Here is an 18,381-nt window from a genome sequence, read left to right as displayed (position 1 = left end):
ACAACAGATCAACCAACTAACACCAAGCGAACAGACACTTCATTAGACACTAATAAGCAACATGGAATTAACAGGACAGAAATAGGGACAGAAGAATCACAGGAGGGAACACAATCTGGAATCAGGTAACTAACCTACTGCATGGAAACATAATCACAATTCATTCCACAAAGGGACACCCAATCAAATTAAAAGGAAATTTAAAACCTCAGATCAGAAGACCCCAAAAGGAAAATAACGAGCACTGACCAACACAGCGTACACTACCGGTTACCCAATAGGGTCTCAGCATTACCTGGTCTATAAATACGTGACTTTCCGATCACACTGTCGCTCTACAGCCAACAGGTGCCTCCCCCTATCTCCCAGGGGAGCAGGGAAATAAAACATAAGTGGCGGAATACGAGGCAAGTCCATGGAAAATGCTCACAGAAGCATGAAGAAGGCAGTTCTCAACTAATAGACCCCATAATCTTTTAGCAGGAAGATTCCAGTACCGACTAAGAGAATCCTAATCCGTCCCATACCAGAGTAGCAAACCCATAGCACGGTAAGATGACAAACACCAATGTCAACAGACACAAGAAGATCCACTGAGAGAAAAAAATACCAAAGAGTGGCAGATAAAATTAAAATGAGCTTTACAGGAGAAAATATTAAACACTAGGGACATCGGACCAATTAGGAAATGCATGAAGACAGGAAAGAAGAAACCCGGACATACTAAACAGACACCTTTCTTATAACAACAAGCTAATTCCGAGAGTAGTAGTTTCATGTATGAAGAAATGGCCATATCCACAGGACACAGAGGTAAATTAAAGACAGGCACAAACACTGCCCATACCAAGGTGCCAACATCACCCAATAATTCAACACAACAAGAATACCCAACCATGACAATCCACACCGGACATGTGTCAGCCCCACAAAGGGATTAAAGGAACACAAACATCCTCAACAACATGCCGTGAAGTTCACATGCCACCCCAAAATAAATCTCCAAACACAAACCACGGTACCGTCACAACACAACCACCTTACATATGTCCAAAGCCATCCCAATCAAGGTTCAAAAGGGCATATACCACCCCTCAGGCAGAGGATCATCAACAACTCAACATAAGACCCAATAAGCAGATATGGTAGGGAAAACTAGAACCTACAACTCAAAGGAATTAGGAAAAAAAATAAGAATAGGTTAGCAGAATTTTTCAACAACACATATTCCAGGCATATAATTATCATGGCAGTGCACAATACCAAAATAGAGAGAATAATCAGGCATAAGAAACACCAAATTACCAAGTAATGTTTACAGCAGGATGAAAACCCAAGCAGTAGTTCAGAAAAGGTCAATTAGATTAATTAATACACAGCAAGACAAGTCACGCGTAGGAAAACTTGAAGTGGCCCAGACACCAGATAAATGTACTTCAACTAGTTGATAGGTTACACGAGGAAAATGGTTCACGACACACCAGAAATAGCTAAACCCGTCCGACCAATAATCAGGAAGGGAAAAACCAGTTAAAACTATAACAGCTCAGGCACAAGGCCATCTAGTTATTCCAACCCAATACCGGCCAACATGGCCCAACCATAACCGATGACAGCCAGATAAACAGATGACACAGAGGATAGCTCAAATCATTAACCAAGACCAAGCATACACACACACATATACACAGGTAGGATGATGAAATGAGATGACTTGCATACAGACCACGCACACTACCCAGCCAAAGAACAAGCACACAGAAGCTCAGTAATGATTGAGTCCCACAATATTAAAAAAAAAATTTTCAATACACCAAATTCCACACAAGGAAGAGAACAAGTTACTAAAAATTGGTGAAATAACCCAGTCATGATCATACAAGGATGGATATATAACGGCACACTGCAAGCTCACTACACTACAGAATGGTAGTAACTTAAATCAAAATTAAGGAAATCATAATAATAATAATAATACAGATAAGGTTAAGCAATTTCCAAAGTAAACGAGGTGCACAGAAGCGTTACACGCTTGATAAGTTTCAAAATACCATGATGTTGCTCACCAGATTATCAGCTATTAACAACGTAAGGGACAGTTACTGGCATGAAAACGACAGAGGTTAGCCATAAGTTAGTAAGGGCAAATAAATATATCCACACAGCACCAATTAAATGGAAGGCACATACAACCATCAACGCCAAAATACCAGGTCTTAGTTCACAACAATGATAGGGCATAACATATCACCGTATACTTCAGCACATAACCTTTTACACATATAATTAGCCATAATTGGACATGCCTAGAGGTTAGGTTAACTTATTAATCGGCATCACACACCAGAGCTAACGCAGTTGAAAATATAATTTAGAAGAAGATAAATTAACGATTAGCATGTACACCACCGAAGCACAATACCGGAAATATGATAGTAATGATAAATAACAACATTAAGTCTGGGAGCCAAAAGCAAAGCCAGAACTAATAACACAATAAAATGCTCCCAGGTGATACACTATCACTCACCAACCAGCAACCAAGCCTACTGCTCTTAAAAGTAAAGATCAGAAAAGCTCTTCCAGATAAAACCAAATTAATCCACACCAAAATCGCAACCACAGTACGCAGGAAGGCAGTAAAAATACAAGGTTGACAGCCAGTACACATAATACAGCACATGTAGCCAACGGTAGTACACATGTAACTCTGAGTCAACCAAGTCATACTCAACTACAAGTTGTTCAATAATTACAACTTCCACCAACCCAGGATAAATAATTAAATGCAATCACTCACCAAATCCGCCGAGAATAAGGAAGAAAATTTACAGGTCACCTCAAAACATCCAAGCAGAGAGGCTGCGAGCACCACACAGTTACCAGAAGTGTTTCAAAATCATAATCAGCACATTGGATAATCATACAGCTCAGTAAAAATACAGATGAAGTGAAACAGGGGACTCCAAATGGCAGATACATGAAACAAACAAATAAGATATTAGACAAGATCACTGCACTCTTTTTTACAATTTTATATCACATTATTTGTTTTGTTTTTGCCACAGATAGTCTTTCAACAACTTAATACCCTACCATTAAAATAAAACCAAGGAAGGGTGCAATCAACCTACAGCAGATAAGAGCAGTAGGCACTCAAAATAATAAACTATCAGCACAGACACCCCCAACAGACCAGATTACAAAAGTGAGGATGCAACAAACCTACATTAATCCCACAACACCCAAACAAAATAACCACAGAGCTGCTACCAATTAACTCTACCGCCTTACCGACAGTCAGCAGTAGAAGTCAAACAGGGACAAGAAAATTAAAGACAGTAGCAAAATAATTCATTACCACCAAAGCATACCACAACCTTAGTTGAACAATCCGTTACCCAGAGACCATGAATCAAAATAAATGTTGGTACGGCAGTAAAATTTCTAATCTACAATAAAGAGGGCAAGTTTTTCATAATGAACATAACTTACATATTTATTTATTTTAAAGAATAAATGAATTAAGCCATCACTATCAGGGAAGCGTCCAAAATTAAAACCACCCAAACTGGGTTACAAATAAGTTTAGAAAGGAAAAACTTAACGTGCCGTCCGGACGGAAAAATAAAATTACCTGATACATTTTGTATAACTTCAAACCAATCCAACTACGTGTGAAATATTAACATGTTTTATGCATTGCGTCTTCAATAAGTATTTCTTTTCACAACATTTCTTTAACTTATCAATATTTTCATTACACCGAAAACACTTAGGCTAATCACCACGGAGATTTCACACGGCCCCCAGTACATGCAACGCGGATGAGAAAATAGCAGACATAAACCGGCAGAAGGCCAGAAAAATATAAGGATGAATAAAAGGGGAATACATAAAATTACATAAAGTATGGAAAACAAATGAAAAGTCCCCAAGAAACGGACCAAAACTCACATGCATAATTAAGAGAAGCCGAACGCCACCAAACAACAACAAACACAATCACAACCGTGACCAGTTGCCATGGTGACAAACACGCCAAGAGTCCTTGGCAACCCCGAAAACATGAACCCAAATAACACACAGGACCAACCAAAATACGAAGGGAAAGGGAAAGATTACCAAAACACAGTCAAAATTAAATGAGCAGAAACAGAGGTAAACAAGAAATTAAAACGAATAAAGAGACTGGTACCCAAGTGAAATCTCGCGTAGTTTAAGGATTATACACAGAGATGTTTCATAGTTACTCATTAGTATTGTCAAATAAATTGGTTTTTAATTAATTACACTTCCTTTTCACCCAACGGATCCCATGTATAACTTGATACCGTTTGGAAACCCAATTCAGAAAAACCTAAGGTAACCTAAAAAAAAAAAAGCTGGACGACATAATAAATCCAAGACCGACGACGATACTCAAGATGAAAGAATTTCACTCATACTTCTTCACGCAGCAGGAAGCAGATCCAAGACAGAAATGAAGAAAAGACTTACTTGCTTTATTGGAGTTGGAGAAGTGTACTACTATCCGTTACTCACATAAATGAAATATACTTGAAGTTACAAATTTATAATAAAAGGAAGACGTTCCCAAAGTTGATAGATCAGCACTAAGGACAAGTCCTTATGTAGAAACACTGTTATCCTTTATCTACGTAGTGGATCGGAAAACGACCCAGGAGAGGGAACGAAACACGTCTTGCCTCCATCGTACTCCAAGGATTACTCATGGCGGACCACACCAATAAAGAGCATGGCCCACCGCACGGAGAGAGAGAAATTCAGAGACTCGCTCTCAATAAGAAACTACAACCTACGGCGCGGAATCGTACCAGACCAAGATAATAAGGGTTCAGAGAGAACGTTAAGGTAAAATAATTTCATGGTGACAATGACGGAGATGGTACCAAATAAATTGGGCAAGGCCACATAGAAGGTACTTGTAAAATACAAGACTGAAATAATTCTGAATGACACAATTTAAAAAAAAAACACAAATGCAGTATTCGAAATATGGTTGGGGAGAGCTAATATTCGTCACCAACGTCACAAAGGTGGTGGTGGTGGTGGTGGTGATGAGGATGAGGGTACTTGAACCCATATCTTCACACATAGGCAATAATTCTGATGATTCTCATCATGGTGCCGATATTGAGGAAGAACTCACAGGAAAGAAGGATTCTACTGATAATACTGTAATTCCACTACTACAACTAATCATTTATCTACACCTCAATCACAGAGTCCCCAACCGGCACTGAACCCAAGACTACTTTTCAAAGAATATTTTGTTTAGTCCTATATTGATGTTTTGTAACCTATTTTACTTCATAAATTGGATTCATTGTAAATAAAATCGTCCAATTACAGAATTCCATATGCTCAACATGTGTCATTCAGCAAAGAAATTTACTCAAATCCTAACTAGCATGATTGTGCAGGTTGTTTTTCATGAGAATGGCAAAGAAAATGTATTTTTTACTATTTTTTCCTGAAATTGTAGGCTCAAAATTATGTACATTGAAATAAGAAAAAATTCAAAATTCAAAGAAAAAATTCCATTGTTACCATTCTGTCTTTTCTTTTGCTGCTTCTCTCACCTTCTCATTCCACCACGGTGTCTTTTCCTTTCATTGATGTTCTACCACAGGCCCTCTCTGCCCCGCTTACAAATGCCCTTTTGAAGTTGGACCATTCATCTTCCAAATTTCCTACTTCAGTAACTGGAATTTGTCTCCAGAAATTCTTCCTGTACATTCTTATTTTTTAATTTCCACACTTATATTTTACTATCTCTTATCTCCTTTCATTTTTCCATTTTCTCCACTATCAGTTTCGCTATCACAACTCTATGATTTCCATTGAATGTTTTTGCTGGTAAAGCTGTTACATCCATCACCTGTCTGCGATTTGTCCTTTCCACCAGAAAGTAATCAGTTACTGATTTTATTCTTCTGTCACCCCAGCCATATCTTGTAATTTTTCTGCTGTTTTTCTTCCAAAACCATGTGTTGCCCCATAATCATTTCATTCTTTTTTTACATATCCATATGTCCAATTACTACTTCTTTTCCTTGTCCTTCATTTCCACATTAGTTATCTCCTTTTGTAGTTTCTCCAGGAATCCTCAATATCTTTCTCTTTGTTTCCTGTCTGTGGTGCGTACACTTGCGTAAAGTCTTTCACTTCATTCCTCATTCTCAGTCTAAATTTTATTATCCTGCTGCTGATGTACTCTACCATATCCACATACTCTTCCAGCTGCTTTGAGATTGAGGCCAACTCAGTATTTTTTTTTTCCTCTCTGCCACCACTCCAGTATAGTGTATATCCTTTCCTCATTCTCTTCTTTCCTTTCCCTTTTCCATTTAACTTCACTCACCCCTATCTTTTGTATACCCTCTTTCTCCATAAAATCCATCACTTCTACCTTTCCTGTCAGATTCATAATGTTGATGCCCACCTTCATGATGATGGCTACTGGTCGCCCATTTTTCACAGTTTCCCCAGTGCCCAAGGAACTGCATGTCACTTGCAGCAGGATACGACCTAATCTTTTCCGAAGTGCCATATCATAAATATAGGCTATTATTACGGTGGGGTCACCACTCCCAGACACATTTTATACCTGCTGCCAGGTGTAACTTTAGGTCGCTCCTCAGGAGTACGGATGCCTTTTGCAACCTCTTCTCTTAAGTACAGATGTTGCTGACAGGAGAAAGCTCTTGTATTTTATCTACGGTTGGGACTGGGGTCCTCTTCCATCATCTAAACCATCGACCATGTTCTCCTTTCCAGTGAATTTATGTCATTTCCTACACAAAGGCTTCACCTGGCATCCAAAGGGACGGTTCCTCCGCTCGTAGCCATTCGTCCTCCCTTCGGTTTTTTTTTTTTTTTTATGCCAAGAATTTCATTATGGTCTGTTTTGAATCGAAATTTACAATGTTGATTAAGGATAAAAGGTTTTTTAGGTAATTACATGAAATCTTTGTACAGTGTAGGAACACATACAGAGCATGCTATCCTATGTTGTGAAGTTTTACAATTTTGTATATACATTAAAATCTATGTGATTAAAATACAAAGACCGATTAATCTTTGTGGAATGTTAGACACGTCATAAAACAACACTTTCTTGTATGTCAAAAAAAAATTACAGCTAAAATATGTGAATGGCCTTGAAGGGTACAAAGTGTTCCTTTACAACCGTATCATACAATGCACTCATTCGACATTATGTATGCAAATATTAAACCTGAAAAAGTCATACCAATTGTTTTAAAAAACCTGCGTACTCATAGCCGGCTCAGCCGACTCGAAATAAACGATTTTATGCCCATTTTGAAGCTTCTAACCAATAATAACTATTTCACGTTCAATAAAGTAATATATAAACAAGATGGATTGGCCATGGGTTCACCGGCATCAGGCATTCTAGCTAATATATACTTAGATTTCCTAGAATATACAAAAATTGAAAAAGACAAGATATTTAACAATATAGTCCTATGGTCTAGATTTGTAGACGATACTTTTATAATCATGGACCAATGTATTACTGACGCACCTACCACCCTAACGCACCTTAATATCGATACAGATATCAAGTTCACAATAGAATCCGAAACTAATAAGACCCTAAATTTTTTAGATTTAATCATCACTAGACTTCCATTTTCTTTTAAATCTAAAATTTATAGGAAACCAACACACACACAGCTACGACGATCAAGCAAGATTCCGTGCATCCTCCTAGCCATAAAAGAGCTACCTATAATAGTCTAATACATCTAGGCTTTAATCTACCTATGTCTAAAACAGAACTAAAGAAAGAACTCGGCACTGCTCCAGTGTATACATCAGACAAACAGGGAGATCGTTCAATATTAGATACAACGAGCATGTCAATGCTATTAGGTAGAGGAGATTTTCAGCAATAGATCAGCATATACAAGAATATAAACATGGTTTTCATGGCATCAATAATGATTTGGACATCATTGAAACAATGAACAAAGGCCTATTATTAGACCTTACGGAGCAATGTTTTATTATATTAGATCAGTATTACAATCCCAACTACAATCTCAATGATTTGTCTGAGAAACCCACTATTTTATTTGATACACTTATTTCGGTGATAAATAATTTTAAAATACCTAAAAATAAATTAGTTCACAAAACAATATGCAACACACTGGCTTACCTACCCCCAGCAGAATCCATGCCCTCCTGACCTACATTCTCCTGCTACCGCAACTTCCCCTCCCCCTACCTAACACGCTCCGCCTAACAGCTGATGCATGCGGGCTGTCGCTTGACACTTTCCATTCAGTTCCTCGCATACACTACTCTTGGCCACTTCGTGTTAGAGGTGAGTTTCATTCCTTACTATTCTTTTTCTTTTCACAAATCGCTTTCTGTGAATTTGGAAATCTAACTTAAAATTCATAAATTCGTTCTCTATTTTTAGGTTCATGTTGGTTTGAAATCCCTATTAACTTGTTAAAATCCACCTGATAATTGAAATTCTCAAGATCTCTTCTATCAGCGCATGGCCTCAGCCTTACATTAATTGTCGATCAACTCTAAAATGCAGAGCTTATGCTTAAAACATATCAAGAATGAGGTGTTATAGAATAGCTACACAAAGACTGTGACATTCTAACAGAAGAAAAATCTGTATATTATAGAATTTTCTGGATTACATATTATGAGGAACTGTTTCACATTAATATGAACAATGATTAGGTATTCCAATCACATAAAAAAGAACAGTGCTCTAGAAATCTGTAGTTAGTTCAGTATGTTAGAAAGTGTCTAAAGACAGATTTTTTTTTTAAAGGAACACTTTGTACTCTTCAAGGCCATTCAACGTATATTTTACCTGTAAAATTTTTTTGACGTACAAGAAAGTGTTGTGTTTTATGACGTCTAACATCCCACAAAGATTAATCGGTCTTTGTATTTGAATCACATAGATTTTAATGTATATACATAATTATAAAACTTCACAACATAGGATAGCATGCTCTGTATGTGTTCCTATACTGTACAAAGATTTCATGTAATTGCCTAAAAAAAAACTTGCGATTTTCCTTGGCTGATGGTGGCACAGGATGGTGCCAAAACCAGTACCATAATGATAATAATAAATATGTGATATTTTAATTAAGTCACTCCCTTCGGGTGTCATGTTTGGTAATAGTCGCTTGACCCTTGCCCGATTAAATGTTGGGTTAGACACTCGCGCACTACCCGTGTCACAGATCCTTGCACCAACATTAAAAAACTACAGAACGTCATCTATACATGTAAACACAGTTCAAAACACAGAACATACTTTCACACGAGATTTAATTCTCCAGACATCTACAAACCACAAACAATCACACCATTTTCTTTTTACACACTCCCAGAGTTCTCCATTTCCAAAGAGTCCATAACCAAGTTCAAGGAAGTAAACAACACAAAAAACACATATTACTGGTTTCTCACATCCTCCCCCCTTGATTGTTGCACGAAGCAACAATCAACTATGCTCAAAGGTTCAGTTTCTCAGGAAATTTTACTCTCCTTCCACTTCTCGTCACCTGTACCTCCCTCAGTGGCGACATTGAAGGTGGTCGCAGGTAGTACCGTCTGTCATATATGGTAGGAGGATGATCCTGACCTGACAGTATTAGGTATGCTATCTCAAAGCGCTCTGATAATGCCAGAAGTTCCATGATGAAAAAATAAATCACAGGGAAGCTCGCCATATTTATGGATATCTAAAGATGTGGAGGTAATGAATTTTACTATCATAATATTTAATTTCATCTGTTCATTGTCTCCATGTTTTTATTAACGCATAGTATGTTTTGTTAGGTACAATGACAAGTAAAACAATCGTTAGGATTGGATTGATACCATTGAGTTTTAATCCTACTTCTCCAAAAATTACCCATATTGGCCTGTCTTACAAGATATTAAACGATTAATAGCAACATCTGTGAATATTTCTTAAGTAAAGTAAACCCGTGTTCTCATCCTGAGGTGGTGCAGCTTTTTTCAGGCATGCCCCCAGTAGAGGTGAGCTGCATGTACCATATTACCGCATATCTACTTTCCTTACTTTCCTGCTATTCTTACATCTCTGGCAGTACCAGAAATTGAACTAGAGCGCTGAGAACGGCAGCTAATTGTGCCAACCGTTGTACTGCAGAGCCAGACATTCTTAATTACAAAACGCAGACTTATCACAAGAGTGTGCTTATAATGCATGGGTCAGCCACACGAAAGTGCTCGCCTACTTATGTGATGTCACCAGAGCTGCAGTATGCTACAGAAACAGACATTTCTGAACTACATTATACACTTATTTGTGTATCATTGGAGCTGTATCGTGGCCGTACCTGCTACGAAGCAGAATTATTGTTCTCTCGACGAATTACGTTAGGGTGATCTTACATGCACGCTTTAATTTTTTCATTTTCTGTGCCTCGTAAAGCCGGGGTGGGGTCTGTTACACAAGGAAATATGGTAATTAGATAAATTTGTTTTTATATACTCATATAATTTAACCCTCTTTCAGTGATAGAGCAAACTTCAGAATAGAAGTATTAACAGATAGAAACCTTCAAGCAGACCAGGTGGATATGACTGCCTACATGGATCTGAAGACACAGACCTGTAAGAGGAGAAAAGTGAGAATGAGAACTATGAACATTTTATTACTAACTGGAAAGACAGAACAACTCATTGACATGATGGACAGGAGACGAAATATTGATACGGAGAATACAGTAAGCGTGTATCATTTATTAACACGATGAGTGCTATGCTCGCTTATAGACGGGCTGTTGCGGCCGATCCAGCACTGCTACACCCATCTGTATACGGTGCAATTCTTTTGAATTTCCCGGCTCACTCTCGAGTGCCGATTCGATCTCTGCAATGTTCTGCCATCTGTTGGGCATTATGTAGAGCTAATTGATTACTGCTTTTAGCTTTGGGAAGTAACTCACAGAGCTTTTTGTAGACGTCTGTGGAGCTCATCTGTGATGTAAACAAGTATGGCGGAACAACAAGCTAGTTGCCCTCGCAGCGATGTTATTTCGGATCAAAGAATCTTTTTAGTTATTAACCACAGCGGAAAGTGATGATAAAGAACATTATTTTAATGAATTGTTAAGTGAGTGTGATAGAGAAAGCGATACAGAGAATGCTGAAAATATTGTAACTGAGAAAGAAACAGAGCCTCCTTGTAAACAAAGGAAGAAAAACATGGTGAGTTCAAAAGCTATTTCATCAGTATTTTCGTGGCGGACGGATGACTTTCCTCCACCAGACTTTCAAGTAACTGTGACAGACTCTGAAGCCAAGAAGTGTTTGATGACAACCCCAAAATCATTGATTTTTAAAAACTATTCTGCCAGTGGAGTTGGTTCAGCTGGTTGTTGTTGAAATAAATATGTACCTATCACAAACAAGTGGTGGAAAACATTGAGCTGTCACCACATTCCAGGTTTAGAAAGTATTTTAAAATATCAACTTCTGTACTTGTACTGAGTTACATGTATTAGTTGCCTACAGATTTTAGGAAATATTTTTATTTTGGGCTCTTTACTTTGTATAAATAAAATTGTAATTTTGTTTTCTCTCAAAATAATATTGAACATAAGTGTAGGATTTTCCATTTGCATTCAGATTTACAAAGAACCAACATTTATAACCATTCTAAGCTAATAAACCCACTGATAAGTTAAAAATTGATGCTTCTACAATTTTTTTTTAACGTATCAATGAAAAAACTCAGCACTGAGATACCAAACAGTCAACTGGTAACTCAGCACTTAACAGGTTAATGAAGTACTCCTCACTGGTTCACTTAGGACACACACTACTTTGAGTAGGAGCTACTCAAAATTATGTTCACTCTAAATTGTGTGTTAATAGAATCTGATGATGATCTTTCAAGAATGAAACATTCATTTCATTTTAATTAAATTATTTCTTTTTGAGTTTTAATCTGTTTTTGTTTTATTTTTTCTGGTATTTTCTAATTTTTAAAGTTATAAATTAGTTTTGACAAACTGAAGAACCTAACGGTTATGTATTGAGTGAAAAGAAATGGCTTCCACTATAAAGTGGGCTTGGGTATCCCTCTTCTGTTAAAGATTGCACTTTGCAGACTTTTAAGTTTTCTTAAGCATTGTTTTATGTCATTATTGAAATGTTGTTCTTCTGTTTAAGCTATTCATTACTTAACATTGTAATTGTTATTTGCCATAAACATTTGGTAATTTCTTTAATTATTTATGATTTTAAGATTATGGTGTTTTTTTACAGTCATTTTGGGGCCATCCAAGAAAGATGTAGATGTGCCATTAAGAGGTGAAGAACTGAACGAGAACAAAGACTTGGAGTTAGCTGCGGCAGCAGTTACTCCTATAACAGACTTATAATCTCCTTGGAGCAGTGTTTCCATTCCACACACTTAGTTTTCCTTATATTTATTATTTTATCAACCATTTCTCAAGATCTTTCCTGCTTTTATTAGCAGTGCATTTTTTATTTCTAGCACATTATATATCCAATCTTCATCAAATAGCAGATGAATTTGTTTATATGGTTACAGGTGGAATGTGCTTTAAGACTTTTTAATGACTTTAAGTGGATTAAACTATTATTTAATACCAGAGTTTATATGCACTAGAGTACTTGTTCATTAGAATTTTATTGTCGAAAGAACGTTCAGGCCACTTTATACGTTATTTATACTGCACATTTATTAAGCCCATTTATTTATTCATTTAGTATTTATGAATTATATAAATGTACTTCTTTTTTACTTGTAGTTTCAGAAGCACTCCAGAGCTAACATTTCTATGACATGTGAATAGAAATTTGTTTAGTTCACTCAAATTAAGAACATCCCATGTATTTTATATTTAAAGAAAGAGATGCAATATTTTGTTACATGCAGGAAATAGATTACTATTGTAAAGCAGCTCATAATCCAAAGAAAACTGCCAATCTTATGAAAATATCATTGTATTACTTATTATTGTTTGTATTCTATTCCTTATTGAGTATATTTCTCCAAATTGCTTTAAAATGGAATCTACATTGGAACAGTTATTTTGACATATTTTATCTCTTAGTTTTAAACTGCTAATTTTCTACTCGTCAGACATACCTTTCTCTTTTCCTTAACTCTGTGAAAGTAATAGTTCTTTCATGCAAGAAGTATATCATCTCATAGTTATTATCAGCTTTTTTTTTTTTTTGTGGGTATAATATTTTTTAGCAATTGTTGCTCTATTTTCTTTTGTTATTAAGTAGATGTGTTGTTTGAACAATAGCTTGCAGAATTATTTTCCAGATATCTTTAATAGAAGTCAGAATTTAATTCAAGCTCATTGAAATATCTTCAAAATCACTATTTTTGTATTCTTTGGAAACTATGGAATTGATTTCTAAAAGAATATATGTAAAGTGATTTCTAAAAGAATATATGTAAAGTGATTCTGGAAGAAGCCATTAAATGGTAGAAAAATTGATTTTGACTAACCTTTTCATGCTTTCATCTGTGGGAGCTCTGTTGTTTTTTCTTCAAGGTGTGCTTCTTAAGTGGCTACTGGAATTGTGTGAAGAACTTGTTGTCATTCTTCATGGCTCTTGCTAATGTAAGGAAATGATTGGCTCGTACGAAATTCAGAGCTACTATTGGTTTCCAGCAATAACTTGTTATGCTCTTAAAAGTAACAATATTATGTTGGACATGCAAATAAAATAACTCGTACTTTCTCATGATTTATACATCATAGCTGAATGAAATTCATGGGGTGGAATTGAGAATACACTGTTTCTCTTTGCAGAATGGACTATTTATATGAGTCTCATTAACATAGCCTGCATATTTTGTATATCTTTTTCTTTCTTTAGAACCACTAGTGCCATATTACCATGAAAGAATTTGCAGTATGCAGTTTGTGTTTTGATGGCTCATGTCAGTGGGGCACACGATTTCCTTACTGTGTTCTATTAAGGATTATTGTGATCAGCTTGTTGTCCAATTCTCCTTTTATTACTGTAATTTTTTTTATTCAAGTATATCTCTGTACAAATTAGATGGAATATCGGTCACCTTTGAAACTCACCCAAATCTGTATAGAGGCGATAACTATTTTCCTAGAGTAGCAAACAGTACACATTATTCCTATTTTTAAGTTTCACTCTTTGTACATTGTATTTTAATTTATAAATGGTTATGATAGTTAATACAGTCTTCTTCGCTGTATATTGGGTCCTAGGATTTGTTGGCTTTTTTATTTTCCTTGTGGTATTATCTCACAACTAAATATTAATGAAAAACATGCCCAAATCGTGATGAAGTTCAATATTTTCAACTTATTCCTGTTGTTTAGAAATGACTGCTAGAAAAGAAGGTATGCTCTAATTCATAATATTTTCAGCTGTGATGTGGAACATACTCACTTGTGTACATTGCTCCTGTACTTCATCAGTATTGGATTTTCTATCTATAAAAATACAGTTCTTTACCAGGTGTCTGAAACATATTTGTGATTGTCAAGAACTCTCAGCTTTCTGTTGTCTTCATGTAAGGAATTGCACCTTAAAGCAATGGCTGTACAAATAGCTAACTTTGAATACATATCTGACCATAGTGGTCTCAAGAGAGGATTCTATGTTAATGTGGCTTTTAAGTGAATTCCTTGTAGCACATACAGCTAATTTTCAAATTCAGCTTGCTAAGACTACTGCAGATATTGGCATGCCAAGTGTTCAGCATGCCAACATTCTCAGGGCCATATTGCTCGGCTTACTCTGAATACCATTTGTACCATAACAGGTAATTTCATGTGACTGATGGGTGAAAATCAGTAAAGGTACATAATTGAAGCGGTACACATTTGTTTTTGTTGTCCTATCAAGAAGACTGTCTGGAAAGTAAAACACATATCTTCTTTATATAGATACAAATATTTTCATGATAAATTTGTGTCAGTGTACTGTATAATTACATAAAAGCCTTTTCCTCGCTAAGACTTTTGTTACATGAATTTATCAAAGTCTCTTCTGGGATATTTTCCAGGTGGCTTTGTACAGTAATGACAGTGTTGCATACTGTAACTGTAACAGGTTTGTTCTCATGTATAAGTAAAACTTTTAAATGTATCAGAGAGCTGATCTTATTTGCAAATGGGTGTACACTATTAGTTGTGAAAGAATTGAAATTAGATATCACCCGTAATAAGCTGTTGAGCTGTAATAATAATAATAATAATAATAATCTGTTGCTTTGGATGAAAACTGTTCTAATTCACTTTTGTGCAGCAGTACACTTCTAGAGTATGAATAGGCTTTATATAAAATCTTTGGGTTCAGAAGAGCATCTAGTCTTTGTATTACCAGTAAGCTGCATTGTAATAAATTTGAAAAGATCATATTGGTAACGTACCTAAATAAAATCTTCAGTATAATAATGGACATTAATTAAGAATTATGTTCATTATTATTATTATTATTATCATCATCGACTTTATTGGCCACATTGAACCAGTTAGTTGTTCCATGTTCACTTTCTCTATGAAGGTTGTACTGATTGGTTCTTGTGATGTGCCCAGAACTTCGCATTTGTTCCGATCGTAATTTTCTCAGTTCATCTGGAATCGCTGTAGCCCTACGATGGGTCATTTCTGCTGAAAATTTGTGAGTCTTAAGAATGGTGTTGGTGTTATTTTTGTTCTCTACATTTGCTATCTCGTGTCCAACTGCTTTAAGATATTGCTGAATTTTGTGGACCCATTGTCCTCCTGTCTTCTTTCAAAGATGTTTCTTCGCTAGTAAGGGCGTTCTTCTTCTTCTTCTTCTTCTTCTTCTTCTAAGACCACATGGGATCACTTTAGTCAGTCCATCGTTCAGGTCTCTTTGAAGGGATTGTGCGGGCTTTGCGGTCCTCCCAGTACTTCTTCAGAGCTCCGATCTTCGTGCCCTTTCCTCAGTTCAAAATGTGTGTGTTGTTGGTTTGTTTCGTGTAAGAGTAAAGCAGAGGTTTGTATTTTTGAGTTTTGTATTCAATTTTATCTTATTTGTGGTATCTTCTGTTGTAAGGCCTGTTTCCTTCAGATCCTCTCTTACTTCTCTGATCCATTTACATCCTGTTGTGGTATTTTTTGAGACGAGATTGTGTTGTACTAGTTGTTTCAGAAGTCTGGAATCCTGCATCCTCATGATATGTCCAAAGGATCCCAGTCTCCTCTTATGCATAGTATCTGTAATGGGTTCTAGCTCTTTGTACATGACTTTGTTAAATATTATCTGCCACTGTCCATCTTTCTGTTATTTTTTGTTGATGCAGGTTCTTCCAATCCTCCTTTCAATTTTCTGAAGTCTGTCAGTCTTTGTTTATTCAGGTGAAAAAGTGTTTCTGATGCATATGTAGCTTCTGTTTTTATAACTCTGTTGTAGTGTTTTATTTTTGCATTTATTGATAGACATTTCTTGTTGTAGATATCCCATGTTAATTTTTGTGCTTTAGCTAATCTATTTGTTCTTGTTTGGATTGAGATTTTATCATTTAGGTTATGTGTTATTACTTCTCCAAGGTATTTAAATTGAGTTGTTATTTTGATTTTATTACCATCTATGATAACTTCTTTCAGTTGTGTTCGTTTTTGGGGCATAATTTCTGTTTTTTCAAATGATATTTTGAGGCCAATTTTATTTGCAATTTTTTGAAGTTCTGATATCTGGGTTTTTGCATCTTTTATACCCACTGCTAGTAATGCTAAATCGTCAGCGAAACCCAGGCAATTTGTTTTGATTTTCCGACCAATCTTTATTTTGGGGGGACATTTCCTAAACCATTCCCTCATTATCATTTCTAGGGCACAATTACCGTAAATAATAGTGGTGAGAGCCCATCTCCCTGCCGTAGTCCAGTTTTAATTTCAAATGTCTCTGATGTTTCACCCCTAAACTTCACTTTTGATTTGGTGTTAGTGAGAGTCAATTTTATCATGTTTATTAATTTGGGATGTAGTTCAAGGTGTCTTAAAATTTTAAACAGATTCTCTATGGATCCTATCATAAGCTTTCTTGAAATCTACAAATGTTATCACCATATCTCTGTTTCTTCTCCTGTTATAGTCCATTATCTACCTAAGACTAATGATCTGATCAGGACAGCTCCTCCAGGATCTGAAACCACCTTGATATTCTCCTAGTTCTTTCTCAAGTTGTAAACTTATCCTATTAAGGATGATTATTGAAAATATTTTGTATGTTATGTCCAGAAGCGAGATTCCCCTGTAGTTATTAGGGTTGGTTTTGTCTCCTTTTTTGTGGAGTGGGTGAATGAGGGCTTGTCCAGTGTTCTGGTAGTTCTTCTTTAATCCAGATAGAGACAAGTTGTTGATGTCATTACTACATAAGGAAGAAAATATTCCTTCTCTATGATTTACTTAATGTATTCCGCCTGGTGTCCATGATTAAGACGTGAAGTCTATGTGGTCTAACATAGTGTTTAGCCTATTCAAGTCCTGATGTTGGAAAAGGATTGCTTCATCACGACGTTCGCTGGCAGGGTAGGAGAGGTGGTGGTATAAAATTTCTAATCATTAGATTGCATGCCAAAAGCCTGGATTCAATTGGAACCTCTCCACAGTGATCCTTGGTAGTGAGGGCATACAAAACTGTTCGGGTGTGGATGTTAAGCCTTGAACAGACCCCTTGGTGATTTTCGACAGGAGAAGGTTATGTGCTGATATGGTTTTCACCCTCTCCCTACCTCATTATCACCACACCTCATCCATGTGTGCAGGTCGCCCATGGGTGTCAAGTAGAAAGGCCTGCCCTAGACAAGCTGAACATCCCCCTCACACATTCCCAGCACTAAAAGCCATACAATAAATTTGATTGATTGATTGATTGATTGATTGATTGATTGATTGATTGATTGATTGATTGATTGATTGATTGATTGATTGATTGATTGATTGATTGATTGATTCAAAAATCTGTCTCATGATCTGCTTTTTAGATCATAAAATAACTTTCACAGTAATGTTTAAGACAAATTTCAACTGCATAGTAACTGAAATTAGCATGGTTATATCTTTTTTTTTTTCCTTAGTTTGAAACATTGTCGTTTTAGTTTCTACCGATTTCAGGAAGAATTTTGTTGAAATTTGGAATGGCATATAAAAGAGTTTTTACCACTTTAATAAATTAAACACTTCTATGCTAAATTGATTAATGCACTATTCTACTGAGTAATATGTCAAATATTTTTCAGTTAATACTGTTATTTGCAAATAGTGTTCAGTAACTGGTATAGAGCAAAATGTTTCTTGTTGTATG

The 18,381-nt window shown here is 36.1% G+C and overlaps 1 protein-coding gene across 2 annotated transcripts in view; it reads left to right on the top strand.

Annotated features, from left to right (window-relative positions):
* The window catches only part of Lnpk (zinc-ribbon metal-binding protein lunapark), a 170,114-nt gene extending 152,197 nt beyond the window's left edge, over positions 1-17,917 (top strand). Inside the window, exon 9 of one of the 2 annotated variants that reach the window (XM_067147121.2) lies at positions 12,343-17,917. In XM_067147121.2, the coding sequence (XP_067003222.1) occupies positions 12,343-12,458 (116 nt within the window). In that variant the 3' untranslated portion in view covers positions 12,459-17,917. The remainder of the gene's footprint in view (positions 1-12,342) is intronic. The other variant, XM_067147123.2, reaches the window with a different exon arrangement.
* Positions 17,918-18,381: the final 464 nt, after the last annotated feature.

This window comes from Anabrus simplex, chromosome 5, assembly GCF_040414725.1.
Source record: "Anabrus simplex isolate iqAnaSimp1 chromosome 5, ASM4041472v1, whole genome shotgun sequence".
NCBI lineage: Eukaryota > Metazoa > Arthropoda > Insecta > Orthoptera > Tettigoniidae > Anabrus > Anabrus simplex.
Note: the sequence above shows the minus strand (reverse complement) of the source record. Positions and strands in the feature narration are given on the sequence as shown.